Source organism: Parasteatoda tepidariorum, chromosome 4 (genome assembly GCF_982258835.1).
Source record: "Parasteatoda tepidariorum strain Cologne lab strain chromosome 4, Ptep-v5.0, whole genome shotgun sequence".
NCBI lineage: Eukaryota > Metazoa > Arthropoda > Arachnida > Araneae > Theridiidae > Parasteatoda > Parasteatoda tepidariorum.
The window spans coordinates 4,975,314-4,992,942 of record NC_141758.1 but is presented as its reverse complement, the minus strand read 5'-3'; the positions used below and the strand labels follow the sequence as shown (position 1 = coordinate 4,992,942).

Below are 17,629 nucleotides of genomic sequence, written 5' to 3'. Positions count from 1 at the left end.
TTTACTGAAGTAGGTATTATAGGTAGATATAATTTGTTGATCTGAGGATTTATCATTTGGTTCTTTATTTGGAGAAAATTGTTCTTCGATTGAGTTTGCAAATATTTCTGTCTTGTCTTTGTCTGCATAAATTTTTCCGCTGAATAGTTTAAAAAAAAAGAATAAGTAAGCTCCTCCCCAAAACTAACTATAACCTAAAAGGTTTTACTACCAGCCTTTCCTCTTTTCCGTCTCACTTTCACCCCTGTTTAATTTGTTCCTTAATATAATTTGGTATAATTTTATAATTGGCTCTGACTTTTATCTCTTCTGTAGCTGGTAACCAATTAGTAAAAGAACCGTTTAATATGAAATCTATTAAAAATTAGAAATTGGTAGCAAATATATGTCTAAAAATTTGTTTAATTTATGAATATAATTGGTTTGTTTTATTTACTTGTCAACCACTACAGATTCAATTCTCAAATATATATGATAAATTTCTTTCAAGTACTTTTAAAATAAAATTTGGGTTTATGCGCACAAGTGGTTCGCTTTTTAAATAATCTTTTTTTTTTTTTTTCTTTTCTCCAAGCTTTGGACATGTACCTAGGTCATTATGGACCCTTTACCATATAGCCCAAAGCTTGGCTACTGGTCCGGCTCCACTCCAGCCTAGGAACGAGCCCATTCAGCAAGAATTTATTAAGAATTTAGATCTGTACAAAGTCACACTATTTTAAAAAAATACAAAGATTAAATATGGTGCAAGTTAATAACACATAATAACAAAAATAATAAAAGAAGTATAAAAGGAAAAAAACTTAAAGGCCATAAACTTTTTGTTATTGCCTTAACTAAATAAACAATTTTGAAAGAGATCCCCCCCTTCTCTTTTTCTTTGCTTTTTTGTATACAGAAACTGAGGTTGAATACTATATCAAAAAAGTTTAAGAGGTTATAAACACTATCAAGATTACTTAAAAAGTCCGATTTGATTAAAATTTTAATAAGGAGTCATTTTCTGCTAGAAAGTTCATTACGTTAATTAATTTAGATTTTAATGTTTTATTTGTAAGAAAGTTTTTTTGCCAAATATATAAATTATTAATGTTTGGAAGGCGTGTATGCCAAGATATTGTGTAAAGACAAGTTGATAAGTAATGCTCTGGTGTACCTGGATGACCACAGGTACAAAGGTTTGTATCCGAGATTTGCAGGTAATGAAAAAAAGAAGGGAAGGGACCGTGACCTGTTAGGAACCAGATGACTTGTTTAATTGGAATTGATTTGAAGAAGTTGACATTATTGATGATGCTAAACAGACGTCGTCCTCTATCGGAATTATTCCATTGATTTTGCCAATTACTTGATAAAGATTTTTTAAGAGATTGTTTTAGGTGTGAAACAGGGAGAGGAAAGGAGTAATTTTTAATGTTTTCTGTTGCTTTTTTGGCCAATTCATCCGCTCTCTCATTACCTTCTCTATTGTTATGCGCTTTAATCCAAGAGATTTGAATGGCGGTGTCCATTAGTGCATGTTGAATGTCTTTGGTTATGAGGTTGGTTGATCCTGCGTCTTTAATTGATGTTATTGAGGCTTTAGAATCTGACCAGATTATGTATTTTATTTGTCTATTAAAGTTTAAGTTATTTTTGATGTGTTTTACACATTCTAATATTGCCAATTGTTCGGCTTGGAAAATAGAATTGCTAATATCCAAGGTGAAAATTTTTGAATGAGCTTTGTTAAGAAATGCGAATGCAGTGCCTGTTTTAGTTTTGGAACCGTCAGTGAAGTAGTTAGTTTCTTTTCTAAAATCGTAGTTACCTTGTTCAGTTAAAGAGATTTTGTTTTTAATATAATAAGATGGGTGATAAATTGGCCTTTTTAATTTATTTTCATAGTCCTGATGATTATAACTTATATGATTGAAGATTGCATTTTTTTTTATTTGAGTTAATGTTGTTGAGCATGACAAGAGCATAATCTGGTCTGGAAGAGGGAGAATATTTGTTAAAACATGAAGAGCTGCGGTGGGGGTAGAGTGGTAAGCTCTGGTAATATTCAAAAGGAATTTGCGTTGAATCGAAATTAATGTTCTAGATATACGAGGTGAGATGTTTTTTGCCCAAATATTGCAACCGTGTGCCAGAGAAGGGACTATTACTGTGTTATAAATGAGCTTTCTTGCTTTTTGATTTATTCCCCAAGATTTATTATTGATTTTGTAGAGAGATTTGAGAAGAGAGTTTGCTTTTTCTTTGAGGATATTGACATGAGGACCCCAGTTTAATTTCTTATCGATTACAACTCCAAGGTACCTAAAATGATTTGTTTGCTTAATTTTTTCGTTGTTAATTTTGAAGATTGCTCCCCTTTTGGTGTTGTAAAAATGTATATAGGCTGTTTTATCTATTGAAAGAGTTAAAGAATTGTTGGTGAGCCAATTGTGAATACGATTTAGAGTTAGATTCGATACTTGTTCTAATTGCCTCCTAGAGTTGGCATATGAAAGAATTATCAAGTCGTCTGCAAAGGCTTGTATTATGGAATCTTCAAACTGAATTTTCAAAAGGTTATTAATTACTAAATTCCACGCAGTCGGTCCTATGCAAGACCCTTGGGGACAGCCTTTTTTAATTGTTTTTGTTACATATCCCTGATTTGTTGCTAAGATGGCTTGCCTGTTCATATTGATGCTCTCTATTATAAAACAAAGATTGGATGGGATTTGGTACATTGATAATTCTCTATTAATTAGATCGTACTGGATATTGTCAAACGCCCCTTTGATGTCGAGCGAGATTGCGGCGACGTGTTTGTGATTATTTTTTAGATGAGTTAGGTTATCTTTGAAATTTTCTAGTGCAATATTGACTGATTTACCAAATCTAAAACCGTATTGTAAATCAGACAGTGCGTTGAGTTTCTCTAAATGAAAAGTTAGTCTCTTAATGATTAATTTCTCTAAGAATTTGCCCAAGCAAGGGAGTAAAGTTATAGGACGATAAGAGGTCAAGACATTGGGATTTTTGCCTTTTTTAAGAAAAAGTATAACTTGCCCTTTTTTGAAATGGTCAGGGAAGACTTCTAGGGTGAGGCATTTGTTGAAAAAATTTAGGATGAGTGGACCGAAAAATATGAATAAGTTTTTTACTATTATATAATCAATGCCATCTATGCCTGGTGCGTTTTTGTTGTTTAGTGTATTAAGTAGACGTTGAAGTTCGTTGTGGTTGAAGGGAGGATCTGGACTTTTATTTTGATAGTTGTATTTATTTTGTTGGATGACATTGTCATCCGGAAAAAGATTTTGAAGAACATTCTTGGCCTCTTCTATTGGACAGTTCGTGTCATAAATCTGTGTTAAGATGGTCGGATAGGAGTTAGTTTTAAAGGAAGATTTATAATGAGCTCCATGGGGGTTTTTAGTACTTTCACAGAGATATTGCCAACTGTCGTACTTTGCTTTGATAATTAGTTTCTTGTATTGTGCTCTTTTTTGCTTGTAAATAGTTTTGTATTTTTTTATTTCTTCATCAATATTTGATCTCTGAAAACGTCTTTTAATTGCTTGTAATTCTTTTTTGTGGATTGAAAGCTGTGCTGTCCACCAAGAAGTGTTTGTAGGACGATTGAAAAGTTTAAGTTTGTAGGAGTTTTTGCAGCTTAAGAAAATTTTACTTATGAGATTATTTGTGAAAATGTTAAGATCCATAGGATTTTGTACGTTGTTTAGCTCAATGTTTAGATCTGGAATGAAGTTCAAGAAATGTTTTTTAAATTTATTATGATTTCCAAACTTAGTTTTAAACCTTGTGAAAGAGGAGAACGTATACTTGTTATTAATTTGTAATAAGATATATTTGTGGTCTGAATTACTTTCTATATCTAGTACATTCCAATTAGAAAAAGTTAAAATATCTAGGTTATTAGTAAGAGTAAGATCTGGAAAAGATGAGCATAAAGTTGTTACGAAAGTCGGTAATGCTGGTTGTGAATTTAAAATTTTCAAGTTGTTGGATATAATAAAATCTAATAATACATCTCCTCTTGCGTTGTTGTTGGAATAACCCCAAAAACTGTGATGCGAATTGAAGTCTCCACAAATTATTGTTGGATAATTGTAGAAGTTTTTATTACTGTAGTAAATTAGATCTTTCATTAGATTCAAGTCTGTATCTGTTGGAGAATTATAAAATGAGATTAGAATCAAGGGGGAATTATTTGAAGAGTTTATTGAAATCGAAACTGAATCCTGAAGAGAATCTATCTGTAGAGGGCTTATTGATTTATTGGGTATAAAAATACCAGATTTTCCGTTTACTGATGAAAATAATTTCCAGGAACTTGGATATCCAATTATGGAGCCTTTTGGTTTGTATTTTTCCTGAAAACAGATTATGTCAATGTCATGATCAACAACAGTTTTTTGCAATAAAAAAATGGCGGCTTTGCTCCTTTGAAGATTTATTTGTAATATATTAAGTTTATAAAGATCGGTAGAGATTGTGAATTGTTTTATATCATTAACGTATGGATTATCCATTAATTAAATTTAAAAAGGAATTCACAAATAATATAAACATTATATATAAAAAAAAAAAAAAAAAAAGAAAACAGTACTGAAACATATTTTGAAAAAAAGTGAAAAAAATATTATTGACTTATGATGAGGGAAAAGAAAAGTATAATAGAATGGGAATAGCATTTTGAGTTATGAAAATATGTGAGAAGTTATAAGGAGATGTAAAATATTAAGGCTCAAGGGAGAAATTGGAAAAGGAAAAAATAGAGTTAGAATAATAAAGAAAAAAGAAAATGAAAGTAAAGCTAAAAACATAATTTGCTTGAAAGAACAAGAGATAAGATTGTACTTCTGAAAATATGAACTTTTAAAGAAAAGAATGTTAGAAGGAAAGGATTTCATCTCTTCCAGAGAATTAAATATAAATATGAACTTAGAAAATGGACTTAAAATATCAAGAAAGGTAAAAGAAAAGAATTTTTAAGGAGATTGCAGTTAATTAAACTTTAAAGTCTAAAAAGAGAGAGTTTTTGTTGTTGACAAACTAATACAGATAATTACTAGATTTGTATTTCCGATGCTGTTGAACTTCGTGGGTGTAAGTGGGGCATGCTGAGCTGGAGGCTTTATGGTTACAGTTGAAGTTCTGGTGATGATTTTTGTTGCTGAAGAAGCAGTTTATGCAGAATTCTGTATCTCGCGTGCATTGATGTATAGAGTGACCTTCATGACCGCATTTCTCACAGTATTTGGTATCGTTGCAGTTGCTTTCATGATGTCCAAAATTTTGGCAGTTGCGACATCTGTGGATTGTCGTCGATGGGAGACTAGAATTTTCTTTCCGAAGTTGTTGTAGTTTTTGGAGGTAGGTAGGGCAAGTGGCACTGGAAGCTTTGTGGTTGCAATCTATGTTTAGGTTGTGCTTGTCGTTGCTTTCATGACAATTGATGCAGTAATCGAAATGTTCTTGACATTGTTGGATAGAGTGGCCCACATAGCCACATTTCTCGCACATTTCTTCGTTGGGGCAGTCATCCTGATGATGTTCTAAACGTTGACATTTGCGACATCTTAAGAGAATAAGCCTTTTTTTTATTATACATTTGAACATTCCAATGAAGATGGTGTGTTGTTTGAGCAGATTTAATGATAGTTGTCTGCTAGCTTTGAGAACTATGTGTCTTTTGTTTGCGTTCTGTCTGTGCTGAATATCTTTTACATATGTTAGATTGTCAGAAGTTTCATCGAAGTTTGTTGAGTCTTTGATTATCAATAGGATCTCTTCGTTAGTGAAAGATTGAGGTGCATTCAACAGAATCAACGAGTATTGTCTTTGCTCTTTACTTTTGACTGGAAAACCTGAGGTCTGGAGGCTTGAGTAAGCTTGTTCTCTATTTTGTACGTTATGGAATTTAAGTTCAAGGTAGTTTTTGTTTTTGTATACACGCTTGACTTTGAGTTTAGGTTGATTTTTCTGTAGTTCTTCTAGCATTGAGTCTGTGGTTTTTTCTGGTGTCTCTTCAATGATTAGTGGGGTTGGTGATTTCGGATTGTTATTCGTGGATATATTCATTGTTTCCAAAGTTTTTAGTCTGTTGTCAATGGTTTGTAATTTGTCTTCTATTATGGTTACTATATCTGAAATTTCTGCGTTTGGATGTTGATGACTGTCGTGTTCGATTTTCTGCAACCTTTTGTCTATATTTGATAATTTTTCCACTATCGAGATTAATAAGGACGATATTTGATTTGGATCTGTCGTGGCATTAGATGATGGAACATTATCTCTAGGAATAAGGTTAGTCGTTGTCGATGCTATGTTAGGAAGATCGTGTGTTGTCTGAGGGCATGTAGTATTCATCAATGTCTTTAGGTTGTTCAAGGCGTTTTTGCATTCATTACGAGTTTCAAATGGAGGGTCATATTTGGTTTGAGTTTTCCGTTCTATGAGTGTTTCCAATAAAATGATGTTGTCAATAAATGCTTGGTTCGATGATGGAGGTATGGAACAATGCTCTTGTTCTGGCTCAGGTGGTGATTCATCTGTTGAGTCGAGGTTTTGAGATTGTTGTTGGAAAAGTTTCATGATCGCTCCTGTTGGATTGTTTCCAGTTTGATGGTTTTGAAGTTGGTTAATTAGTCTAGATAAACTTGGTATTTTTGATGCGTTTTTCGTTGTAGTAGATGTCGATTGTTGAGTGCTCTCCTTATCGAGATGGGATTTTCTTTGTGACATTTGTGACGTAGTATGTGAGCGTGTAGATTTTGCTGGTGTAGAGTTTATATCGAATTCTGGTGTGTTGTCCATGATTTAGTTGATTGAGGAAAGATGAGTTCAATGGCAATAAAGAAGTGCCAGAAGTTTAAGTAATTTATTTACTAAAGAGAGGCTGTGGTGAGTCCACTCCGGGTCCCGTGAAAGAAACCATGTGTATTACGTTGAGTTTGTTGGAAGTGAATTGGAAATTAGGATGTTTGTTAAAGGTTGAATATTTAGTTGTGACCACAATATGACGTCCCATTGATTTGAGTGTAACCATCGTCAGTATTAGAAAAGAAGAAATTATTTAAAGAAGTTGTAGAATATTGAAGGAGAATGAATTGAGTTTTTTGATGGTTATTTTGATATAAACAAGAAAGTAATTTAATGGCGATAAAAGAAGTACCAGGAGGTGTTTTGGGTTTGGGGGTGTGAAAAAGTGTTAGTTTGGGTTATTTTTTTTGGGGGGGGGGGGGGGGAGTGGGGGGGGGTTAAGTGGGGGGGGGGAATGAGGGTGAAGTTATATCGGTGGGGGTTTTTGGTTAATTCTTAAGAGTGGCAAAATTAAAAAAGTGAGTTGATCTATTTTTGGCAAGAAGACAAGTGCCGATTTGCATTATGATAGATATTTTGATAAGTAGTATTTTTTTTGGGGGAGGGGGAGTGGGGGGTTAAGTGGGGGGGGGTTTGTGAGGGTGAAGTTATATCCGTGGGAGTTTTTGGTTTATTCCTTAAAATAGCAATAATTACAAAATATGTTGTTCTATTTTTGGCGAGAAAACTAGTACCGGTTTACATTAAGTTAAAGATTTTGATGGTTAGATTTACAGAATTTGATCAGTAGAATTTTTTTTTTTGGGGGGGGGGATTTGAGGGTGAAGTTATATCCATGAGGGTTTTTGGTTTATTCCCTAATATAGCAATAATTGAAAAATATGTTGTTCTATTTTTGGCGAGAAAACTAGTACCGGTTTACATTAAGTTAAAGGTTTTGTTGGTTAGATTTACAGGATTTGATCAGTAGATTTTTTTGGGGGGGGGTGAGGTGGGGGGTGGGGGATTTGAGGGTGAAGTTATATCCATGAGGGTTTTTGGTTTATTCCCTAATATAGCAATAATTAAAAAATATGTTGTTCTATTTTTGACGAGAAAACAAGTACCGGATTACATTAAGTTAAAGATTTTGATAGTTAGATTTACAGATTTTGATCGGTAGAGATTTTTATTATTTTTTTGGGGGGGGGAGTGGGGTTTTTTAAATAATCTGCGCAGACTACTTATAAGCAACCGTGTGGAGGCTTTCTGATGTAGGAGGTGATGACGCAACGCAATGTACTGACATACGATCACGGCCATTTTGTTACATTTAAAATAAAATTATATTTATACTATGGTGTATAATATAAATGTAATTATATATTTATACTATAGTAAAGTAAATTTATTTATATTTTGATAATAAATAGATATAGATTCTTTAACTACTGATTGTTTGTAAGTTTCTGGATAATTAAACCAATCGGGAGTTACGCCATGAGAGATGAATTTAATTAAAGTCCCATAGGAAAGTCCTGATTCGCAATAGAATTTGAGATAGTTCATCTCACACTGTCTAGTTGATAGGTAATTGATAGTTGATAATTGATAAGGCAATCTGTTCATTCGCAAATCTGAAAATTAAAAAAGAATAAATTAAGGGAAGAACTATAATACAGCATATATATTTGATAACTTTAAAGATAAAAAAGAATCACCAATTTGGCGAGATGTTTTGCTGCACTTATAATAAACGAAACGAAAAATAAAGCTGAAAAAAAATCTATTATATCAAAAGCTCTGAACTGAAGTTTATCAAAATATTATACTGAATTCACAAAAGGAATAGTAAGTAACTCTTAAAATATATTTAAAGAAGAATATATCAGTGGGCTGTTGAACATTGGAATCTTCCTTATTTAAAACTCTTAGAAAATATTAGCCTTTTTCCCCAAATAATATATTTGATATTTAAAAAGATTTAATACTTACAGTATTCAGAAGCAAAATTGGATTAAAAAGTTTCATTGAAAGTATTTTAATTTTTGCTTTATTATTTTAATCATCATACAATTTTACGGAATAAAACAATACAAATCTTCGAAATGTAGTTTAAAGGAGTCAGTTTGTAATTAGATGAATCAATATTATTCTGTATAATAATCTTTTTAAACTTGTGCACTATGGATTATAGTAAACCATAAGTCACTTTTTGCTGCACTATATATATATATATATATATATATATATATATATATATATATATATATATATATATATATATATATATATATATATATATATATATATATATATATATATATATATATATATATATATCTGTGTGTGCGTGTGTGTGTAGAAACTTTATTTATAAACATTTAAGTTTTACTCATTAAACGTTTAACTTTTGCGTAGTAATACGTTATTTGATATTTATTTTAATCTGATAATATGTAATGTTACTCTTTGATGCTTTTTAATAAATAAATAAATAAGTAATTCCACAGGACACGAAAATATACTCATTAAATTTCAACACCAAAGACACACATCATAATTTCGTAAAAAAAAAGTTGTTGTTTTCCTCAGTACTGAAGTGCCTTAAAAGAATCCAAGGGTCATCGGTAAAATAACCAATCAGGAACAAAAAGGAAGAAAATGCTACCAGAATTGCCAATGGAAAAAAAGTGGACAGTTTACACCGAACCCCGTAAGAAATTATTGACCGTAGAAAGAAATTAGCTAGAGATAGTAAAGTAACAACACGTGACCATGACACTCCAGTGTGAAAGGGGAATAAGGTCCAGAAGGGAAGAGACTAAAGTTCCGTCCCAGAGGCATTAAAAAGATCTATGAGAAAAATTAAAAATTTCGCATAGGTTGAGGGGACTGAGATAAAAAATTTATATTTTTAAGTGAAGAGAACTCACGCAGCTGCAGATAGCTGGGGAACAAGGGAAATACACATAAAACACTGACTCTCACGCAAACCAAACTGACCAGAGCGGATGCAGGTGTCATCTGCAGAAAGACAGGAAAACAGGAAAGACAGGAAAAGAAGGAAGAGGGATGTTGGAAATGGTTTTAGATTACAAAAAATAAAAATATAAAAGTGGGGGAAGATATCTAAAGAAAATAAGGGACTGCATGACTGAAAAGGAAGGGCAAAATGCAGTAATAAGCAATTATAAAATAAATTCATATCGCCCAATGAAAATATACATTATCAAGCTTGTAATTAAAACATAATAATAATCTGTAAATGTTAATAATTAATAATAAATTGTGCAGTAGTTGGACATATACATCGTAAATTACACAAATTGACAATAGGTTTGAGTTTCAAAATTGAAAGTTAATGAAGTTAAGGCCAACCGGCCTGTGTAGGGGGCAAGAAACTGTTCATGGATCAGAACGGTCCTGGGTACGAATCCCGGGCAAGGCATGAATGTTTCTTTCCCTCTCTGTGTGTTCTATGTCCTTTCTCCTTTGTGTGTGAATGTGACCCGCCCAATAAACGGATTGTGGCGTGGCAGAAGTCGAATTCCTGGCCATAGATGGCGCCACTGAAAAACAGGAACAATCGCACCCCGACTGCCTAAACAGGCATACGACCAAAAAAAAAAAATGAAGTGAAGGGCAGAAACCCATATACAAAAAAATTGGAGTTAAAAGGCAAAAGTAAAGCAAATTAAAAAAAAAAATTAAGGAGAGTATGAACTTGTGATAAATAACATTATCACAGATTCCGTGCACCCTCGGTCCCTACTCAGGCTGATTAAGGTGGTTACCCACCCGCTTTCTGACGACAGCCAGGGATGCTTGCATTCGGTGTTCCACTGTTAACCGTGTCTCTACGATCAGTCCAACTGCGAGACGAGTGTTAACAGAAATTATGAATTTAAAATCACGTATAACTAATACATAAACGAAATATAGATAATTAATCACTTCTGTCGCGAAACATTAATGTTATTTCAAATAAAGGGAACGTATTTTTGATGTACTTAATTTCTCAGAGGAAGTAAAAGAGCATTAACCCCTTGGGGACGGGTGATTCAGAAAAGCATTCGTACAAAATCAGAATCAAGTTGCAATTAAATAAAAAACGGTAACTTAAATGTAGTCGTTACTAATTTGACAGACTTACTTTGCTTTTATTTTAATTATTGTTAGTTTAATCATATATATAATCAATGTTAATTCAAAGTATAACTAAATAGTTTTATTTTGAACAAAGTAATGGTGAATTAAATAAATCAAAAAATTATAACTCCGCCCACAAATAAACTGCTAAAGAAATACTTTGATTACCAGTTTTATCTTTTCACCCTGATTGATACGATTTTTTGCTGTCACGTATTTGTGACAGTCGGCGCGAAAGGGTTAAACAATTAAAAAATCGCAAGTATTTGATACTTTCGCATTTTTAAAATGTTTTTTTTTTTAAAGTTTTAAATCATTAAACTTCATAGGGGTTTTGCTCCTTGTCTAGGTTTGGAGTAAATTTTTGTCTGATTGATTGGTTGCCTTTCAGGTTGAATTTAATTTTAATGAAAGTACAATAATTATTTCATGGCGCATGGCTCGTCGCGCTCCCATACAAGGAGCACTAATGTTAATTTTGTCTTGGGGATTATTTCGGTAAAAAGATACTAAGTCAAATTTTCTGTTTAAATAAATTAAAAAATTTAAAGAGTTTAAAAAATAAAAATTGTAAAACTTGTCCTTTAGCTGACAATTCACAAATTGATTGCCATTTATGTATTTTTTGTAAATGTTTTAATATAATTTATTTAATTCAACGTAATTAATGCAATTTGTGTTAGATTGGACAAACTAGTTTAGAATTTCTTTGAGAATTCCTAGTGTTTTGATTTTATTGGGCACCTGGGCCGCGAAGCGACCCCTTTCCCTTTCCCTTTCATCTGGAATTTTAACACTGTTTTGGTTGAGCATTGGGGTAAGCAGGCTTATTGAGAATTATATCTCACAGATTTTATATAAATTTTTTTTATCAATAATAGTAATGGTACTACAGATTATGAAATTTTACATTTTCAATTTCATGATTTTGACAATGTTACTCTTTCTATTTTCGATTTTATAGAAAATTTAGATAATAAAATAGGCTTGATTTAGAAAATATTTATATTAGCAGTCTTAAAACTCTTTTTCCTTATGGTTTAAATAGTAAATTAAATGGTGAAGGAACTATTAATAGTGATGCTTTTAGTATTTATGACAAATTTAAAGTTTTTAATTTTCCTGAATCTCTTAATTCAAAATATAGATATAAAGGAGGTAGTGGTAAAGGGGCCAATAAATTCTTTCTGCGGATTAAATTAGGGGGCGTTGTCTTTTCATTTATTTCAACTCAGTTAATGCTTGGTAGTCAGTTGTGTAATTTGATTTTGGGATTTGTTTTCAAGTAAGTTTTTAAACATTATATTCTTATGTATTAGTTTAGATTTCATACTTTTGTATATGTGTTTTGTATTATATTTTCTCAACCTGGACTTTGGCAAAACCTTTTGGGTGGGTACAGAGAGAGCAATTTTAGACATTTGTCATGCTCTCTCGATAGAAAAGGTTTTGCATTTATGACTTCCGGGGCTGGTACCCCCTGATGACGTCAGCTTCGGTTGTCATATTTTTCATTGTTTTTCTTTATTTATTCTTTTTTGGTTTCAATTTCCTTTTGGAATTTCTGCTTCGTTGCGCGTTTTTCCACTGGAAGTGTAGCTTTTAATTGCTTTAATAATTTTGATTTCTTTTCTTAATTATTCCTTCATTTTTAATGCAAGCCAATTTTTAATTCATTACCATTTTGAATATTGGTCCAAATTAAGTTCTCCATTCAAGCTCGTCTCCTTAAAATAGGGAAGTAGTTATTAAATTCCAAATAAGTTTGCAGTCACTACATTTAAAAAATGTAGTTTAAAAATGTATGTAAATGTAGTAAAAATGTACTTAACTACAACTACATTTAAAAAATGTAGTTGTAGTTAACTGCATTTTTAGAAAAGTAGTAGTAATTGTAGTAAACTACAAAAATAATGCAGTTTTTTTCAACCACTGTTTGAACCGAATGCTTGTGACACCAGCAATGATTATCTGAAAGGGTGTTGACATTTAAAAAAAGTGGTTGTAGTTAACTGCATTTTTAGAAAAGTAGTAGTAATTGTAGTAAACTACAAAAATAATGCAGTTTTTTTCAACCACTGTTTGAACCGAATGCTTGTGACACCAGCAATGATTATCTGAAAGGGTGTTGACATTTAAAAAAAGTGGTTGTAGTTAACTGCATTTTTAGAAAAGTAGTAGTAATTGTAGTAAACTACAAAAATAATGCAGTTTTTTTCAACCACTGTTTGAACCGAATGCTTGTGACACCAGCAATGATTATCTGAAAGGGTGTTGACATTTAAAAAAAGTGGTTGTAGTTAACTGCATTTTTAGAAAAGTAGTAGTAATTGTAGTAAACTACAAAAATAATGCAGTTTTTTTCAACCACTGTTTGAACCGAATGCTTGTGACACCAGCAATGATTATCTGAAAGGGTGTTGACATTTAAAAAAAGTGGTTGTAGTTAACTGCATTTTTAGAAAAGTAGTAGTAATTGTAGTAAACTACAAAAATAATGCAGTTTTTTTCAACCACTGTTTGAACCGAATGCTTGTGACACCAGCAATGATTATCTGAAAGGGTGTTGACATTTAAAAAAAAGTAGTTGCAGTTAATCCAATTTTTAACAAAGTAGACTTTTTCAGTCAATTTTTTTTTGTTTCCTTAAACTTTCTTGCCTAGAAAATACCATAAAAGTTGCAAAAATGATTTGCCCTAAAATTTTGTACGTAATTATAATAAGTTATGTAAATTTGATTCTAGTTTAGAATCTTCATATAAATAAAGTAAAAACAACGTAAAAAACACACATAATGTCAGAGGAAAGTTCATGTGTTCAAATTCTAAAATCTTTGAAAATCACATACAATTTATTAATAAATTCAAATTTTATTTTCAAAGGAGATCGTGAAGAAAACAATCTTTGTGTTTTGGTCAGAAATCAGCTAAAAAAAATCAACAAAAAAGTTGTGATCGCCTTATTACGATGACTGGTTACCCAGCTGTCAAATCCGTTTTGTTTCCGGATTGACTCCGTTAAACGCCACAACATTTCAAATCATGGGTTGCAAAAACTGTCTCAATTGATGTTTGTCGTCTGATTGATTTTCATATCCTGCCTATGTACGTGTTTCAAGACGTCACAAAATACCTCTCCTTCTTCAGTATTCATATTTATATTGAAATCACCGTCAAGACAGTTTTTTGCGCACTATACGTTAATAATAAGGAATAATAATAAATATCCAATTTTATCGACCCCCAATTTTGCCTACCCCCTATCTCAGTCAGGAAACCAAATATGCAAAAACTTTTATATGCTTATTGATGGAAAATACGTTTTTGAGTCTGAATTCGTAACTTAATTTATAGTTGACTCTAAATAATTAACATATTTGAGGTAACCCTCTCAAACCATTAAGATCAACACTTAGTAGGAGAAAATCCGATTATTAGAACAAAAGTCATTCAAGAGGAAATTTTTTTTATATACTTGAAGCATATAAAAAAACGTGTAAGATACATATACATACCCTCCAACTGCTACGGAATTTCCGTAGTTTCAGAAATCTTCTTTTCTGACGGTAGCAAAATTAATGTCTTAATATTTAAAAAAAAATTAATTTTAGCGTAACTTGTCCACTATTACTTATAAAAGTGCAGGCCATATGGCTAGATTCTTAAGTTCTGATAAAAGTCTTATCAGAGATCCATTTGCTTCAAAACTTTCTACTTTGGTTCGCTACCACTAGAAAGAATTATTTTCAAATTCCTCATAAGTTGGAGGGTATGCATATACTATTGTCTGCTGTATTGAAAATAACAATTAAGGCAAGAAAACGTACGACCTTACCTTATCACATCATAAACTAAAACGTATTATTATCTTCTTCCTGCCAAATAATAGTGGGGACATTTATTGTCCACTCAAGTGAATTTTAAAAATTTTTATGAATTTTTCTTATTGCACTGCATAATAACTGTACGTTGTAGAGATAAATCGATTTTAAATTTGGAAAAAAAAGAAGAAAAAAAACTGGTCACAAATGTTATTTACGACATTTTAATGGGATTTGAAATATTTTAAGTTACCGTTACATTAAATAAAAATAATCAAAAATAATTGTTGCATATTGTTGCTTTTAACATACCCATAGATGCCAACTGCTCCGGACGCACCAAAATAATTTAAAAAACGGTAAATAACTACAAACTAAATTTTGCAAATATCTGACTAAATATGCTTGCTTTTTGAAAGGTTTAGCATGACATAACTATAATGAAGTGGTGAATTACATAAACCCACGAATTATTTAGAAATAGCGGTAGATTAAAATCTAATAAATTGAATTTATTAAACCAAGAATCACAATTATTAAACTACCACCGGAAAATATTTATTCGCTGTCCGGAGCACGTTGGCATCCCTTCCATTATCATTTTTCTCAGTGGTATTAAAATGGAATTAAAACTTCAATTTTAAGCAAACAAACACGTTATATATGAGCAAACTTAAGTTGACAACTATGATAGTAACGCATATTAATATATGCGCTTAATTTTTGTAAGAATAGTGGTGATCAAAATCATTTAAAAATTAAGTTTATAAAAGAAAAAATATTATATATTTACTACCACTTTAAATATGAAAACAAAATCTTCCGGAAAATCCGGAAGAGTTGGCAGGTATGTTTTAATTTGATGTTTCTGAGTTTTCCTCGATTCTGTAAAAAACAGCATTTGCCCGTTTTTTAAAACAATGGTGAATGCGGAGAAGTATTAATAAATAAAGTTCAATATCTCGAAGTCATAGTAGCTTCGATAACTCACTTGAATATATATATAACTTTTAATTACACAAATGAGCAGTTGAGCTGCAATGGCTCAGGGCGTTCGCCCTCCAGTGAGGTGACCTGGGTTCGAATCCCAGCAACGGTAAGTCAATGCCGTATCCGTCTTGCACAGATCACAGTGCTGACGTAAAATATCTTCAGTGGTAGACGGATCATGGATTAGCGTTCCCTTGTCATCAAGCTAACCGTGGGGGGTTTTCGTGGTTTTCTTCTCCATGTAACGCAACTGCGGGTTAATTCCATCAAAAAATCCTCCACGCAGGCAAATTTTCCCCAATACTTGATCCAGGAGTTCCCTTGTCTTCTGGATTGGGTTCAAAATTGGCGTTGAACATTAGCAGTCGTATACCCAAAAGTTGGGTCGGTTGTTCAACGACTTTATAAAACAAAATAAAACCTTTTAATGGCTAGTGGCAATTTAATAAGGTCAAACATAATGAAAAATTATGAGGAAAATAAGAAACTCGATTAAAATAAACGTTTGAACAGTTTTGTGGTTCATAACTAATTTATTATATGAGTCTGCTAAATTTTATTCCATGTTCAAAATGCAAAGAACTATCCAACAAAAATATTATATAATTTGCAAAAAGAATAAAAAAATTTTCCCCCAGTTATTATGCGATAGAAGGAACGAAATTGAAAAAAATAACTCACTTTAATTTTTATGAAAATATTTTATCATATTTATGAACTCGCTTTTTTTGAGCTACATATTTCTATGTAAAACTCGTATTTTGTACCACTATTTTATGATCGGGTCTCAGGAGTAAAGATAACAACACAATTCCTCTAATGAAAAACATCATGAAAAATGAAAAGTCCACATTTACAATTCAAATAATTTTTCCTCGACAATTGCCAGTAGCCCAATGAAAATGTAAAGAAATACCATATTACCAGCATCATTATTTATTCAAAAAGTTCTCTCCCATTTGTAACATTTAGACATCCCATTCACCGAATCAACACACTCAATTAGTCTCCCATTTTCCATTTTAATTATCCTAATTTTCCTCACCCAACGCTAACACGCTAAGTTTTATACCTTCCTCAGTTGATTAGCTAAATCGTCACCAGGGGGCACTCTTTTGCAACATCCGCATCTTATAACAGTTCTAAAACTCTCAGGAAAGAAACGGGGGAGGGACAGAACGGGAGAAAATAAGGAAAAACGGGAGGATGTGGATCCATCCCGTTCCCAGAATCCCCAGCGCAAACGAGGGATTATTTCTCCAGTTTCTCAGCCGTTCTCCTGTCGGATAGTTTGTTCTCTTTCAACGTGTAAAACAGGTAAGGATTTAGAACACTCTAGGAATGTGTGCATGAGTTTTATTAAGTTCCAAGGTCAAGAACTGAGTTGGTCTGATTCCTTTGTCGTAGCTTTGGGAGTAAAACTGCAGATTATATTTTTGGGGCACTTGCGTGGTGTACCCGGGCAGGTTTGGGAAAGTTTTAGGGAAATTATTGGCGCGGGACGGTATCGTCCGTAGATCGTTGCTAAGTAAATGGTTGCTATGAAACAATTGTCTTTTTTTTTAGTTTTAGTTACTTTTTTTTGTAGAGGTAACTATTGATTGTTAGTGATAGTAAATATTATTATGTGGTTTTTATGATGGAAATAAAAACGATTGCAGCTTTGATTTATGTTAGTGATTACGTGGCTGTCTTTAAAAGTTAATAAATGTAACCCATTTTAGTTTCGGCCGTCATTTTTCTAACAATGCAAAAAAAATTTTAATGACGATGACCGTTTCGGGTAATCTCAATGCACAGAAAAAAAATCATATGATATGGTGTTAAGGAAAATTTTTTTTTTGCCGTTTTATAATTAAAAA

At 32.1% G+C, this 17,629-nt stretch overlaps 2 protein-coding genes across 2 annotated transcripts in view; one reads left to right on the top strand and one right to left on the bottom strand.

The window, feature by feature from the left end:
* Nucleotides 1-8,383: 8,383 nt before the first annotated feature.
* Nucleotides 8,384-17,629, bottom strand: part of LOC147810230 (uncharacterized) — a 135,936-nt gene continuing 126,690 nt past the window's right edge. The window contains exons 3-4 of the mRNA XM_087160439.1: nt 9,741-9,831; nt 8,384-8,441 (exon numbers count right to left, since the gene is read on the bottom strand). Coding sequence (XP_087016565.1) covers nt 8,384-8,441; nt 9,741-9,831 — 149 coding nt within the window. The remainder of the gene's footprint in view (nt 8,442-9,740; nt 9,832-17,629) is intronic.
* The window catches only part of LOC107440544 (dual specificity protein phosphatase 22-B), a 208,940-nt gene continuing 208,231 nt past the window's right edge, over nt 16,921-17,629 (top strand). The window contains exon 1 of the mRNA XM_087160544.1: nt 16,921-17,084. The gene's annotated coding sequence lies outside the window, so the exon portion shown is untranslated. The remainder of the gene's footprint in view (nt 17,085-17,629) is intronic.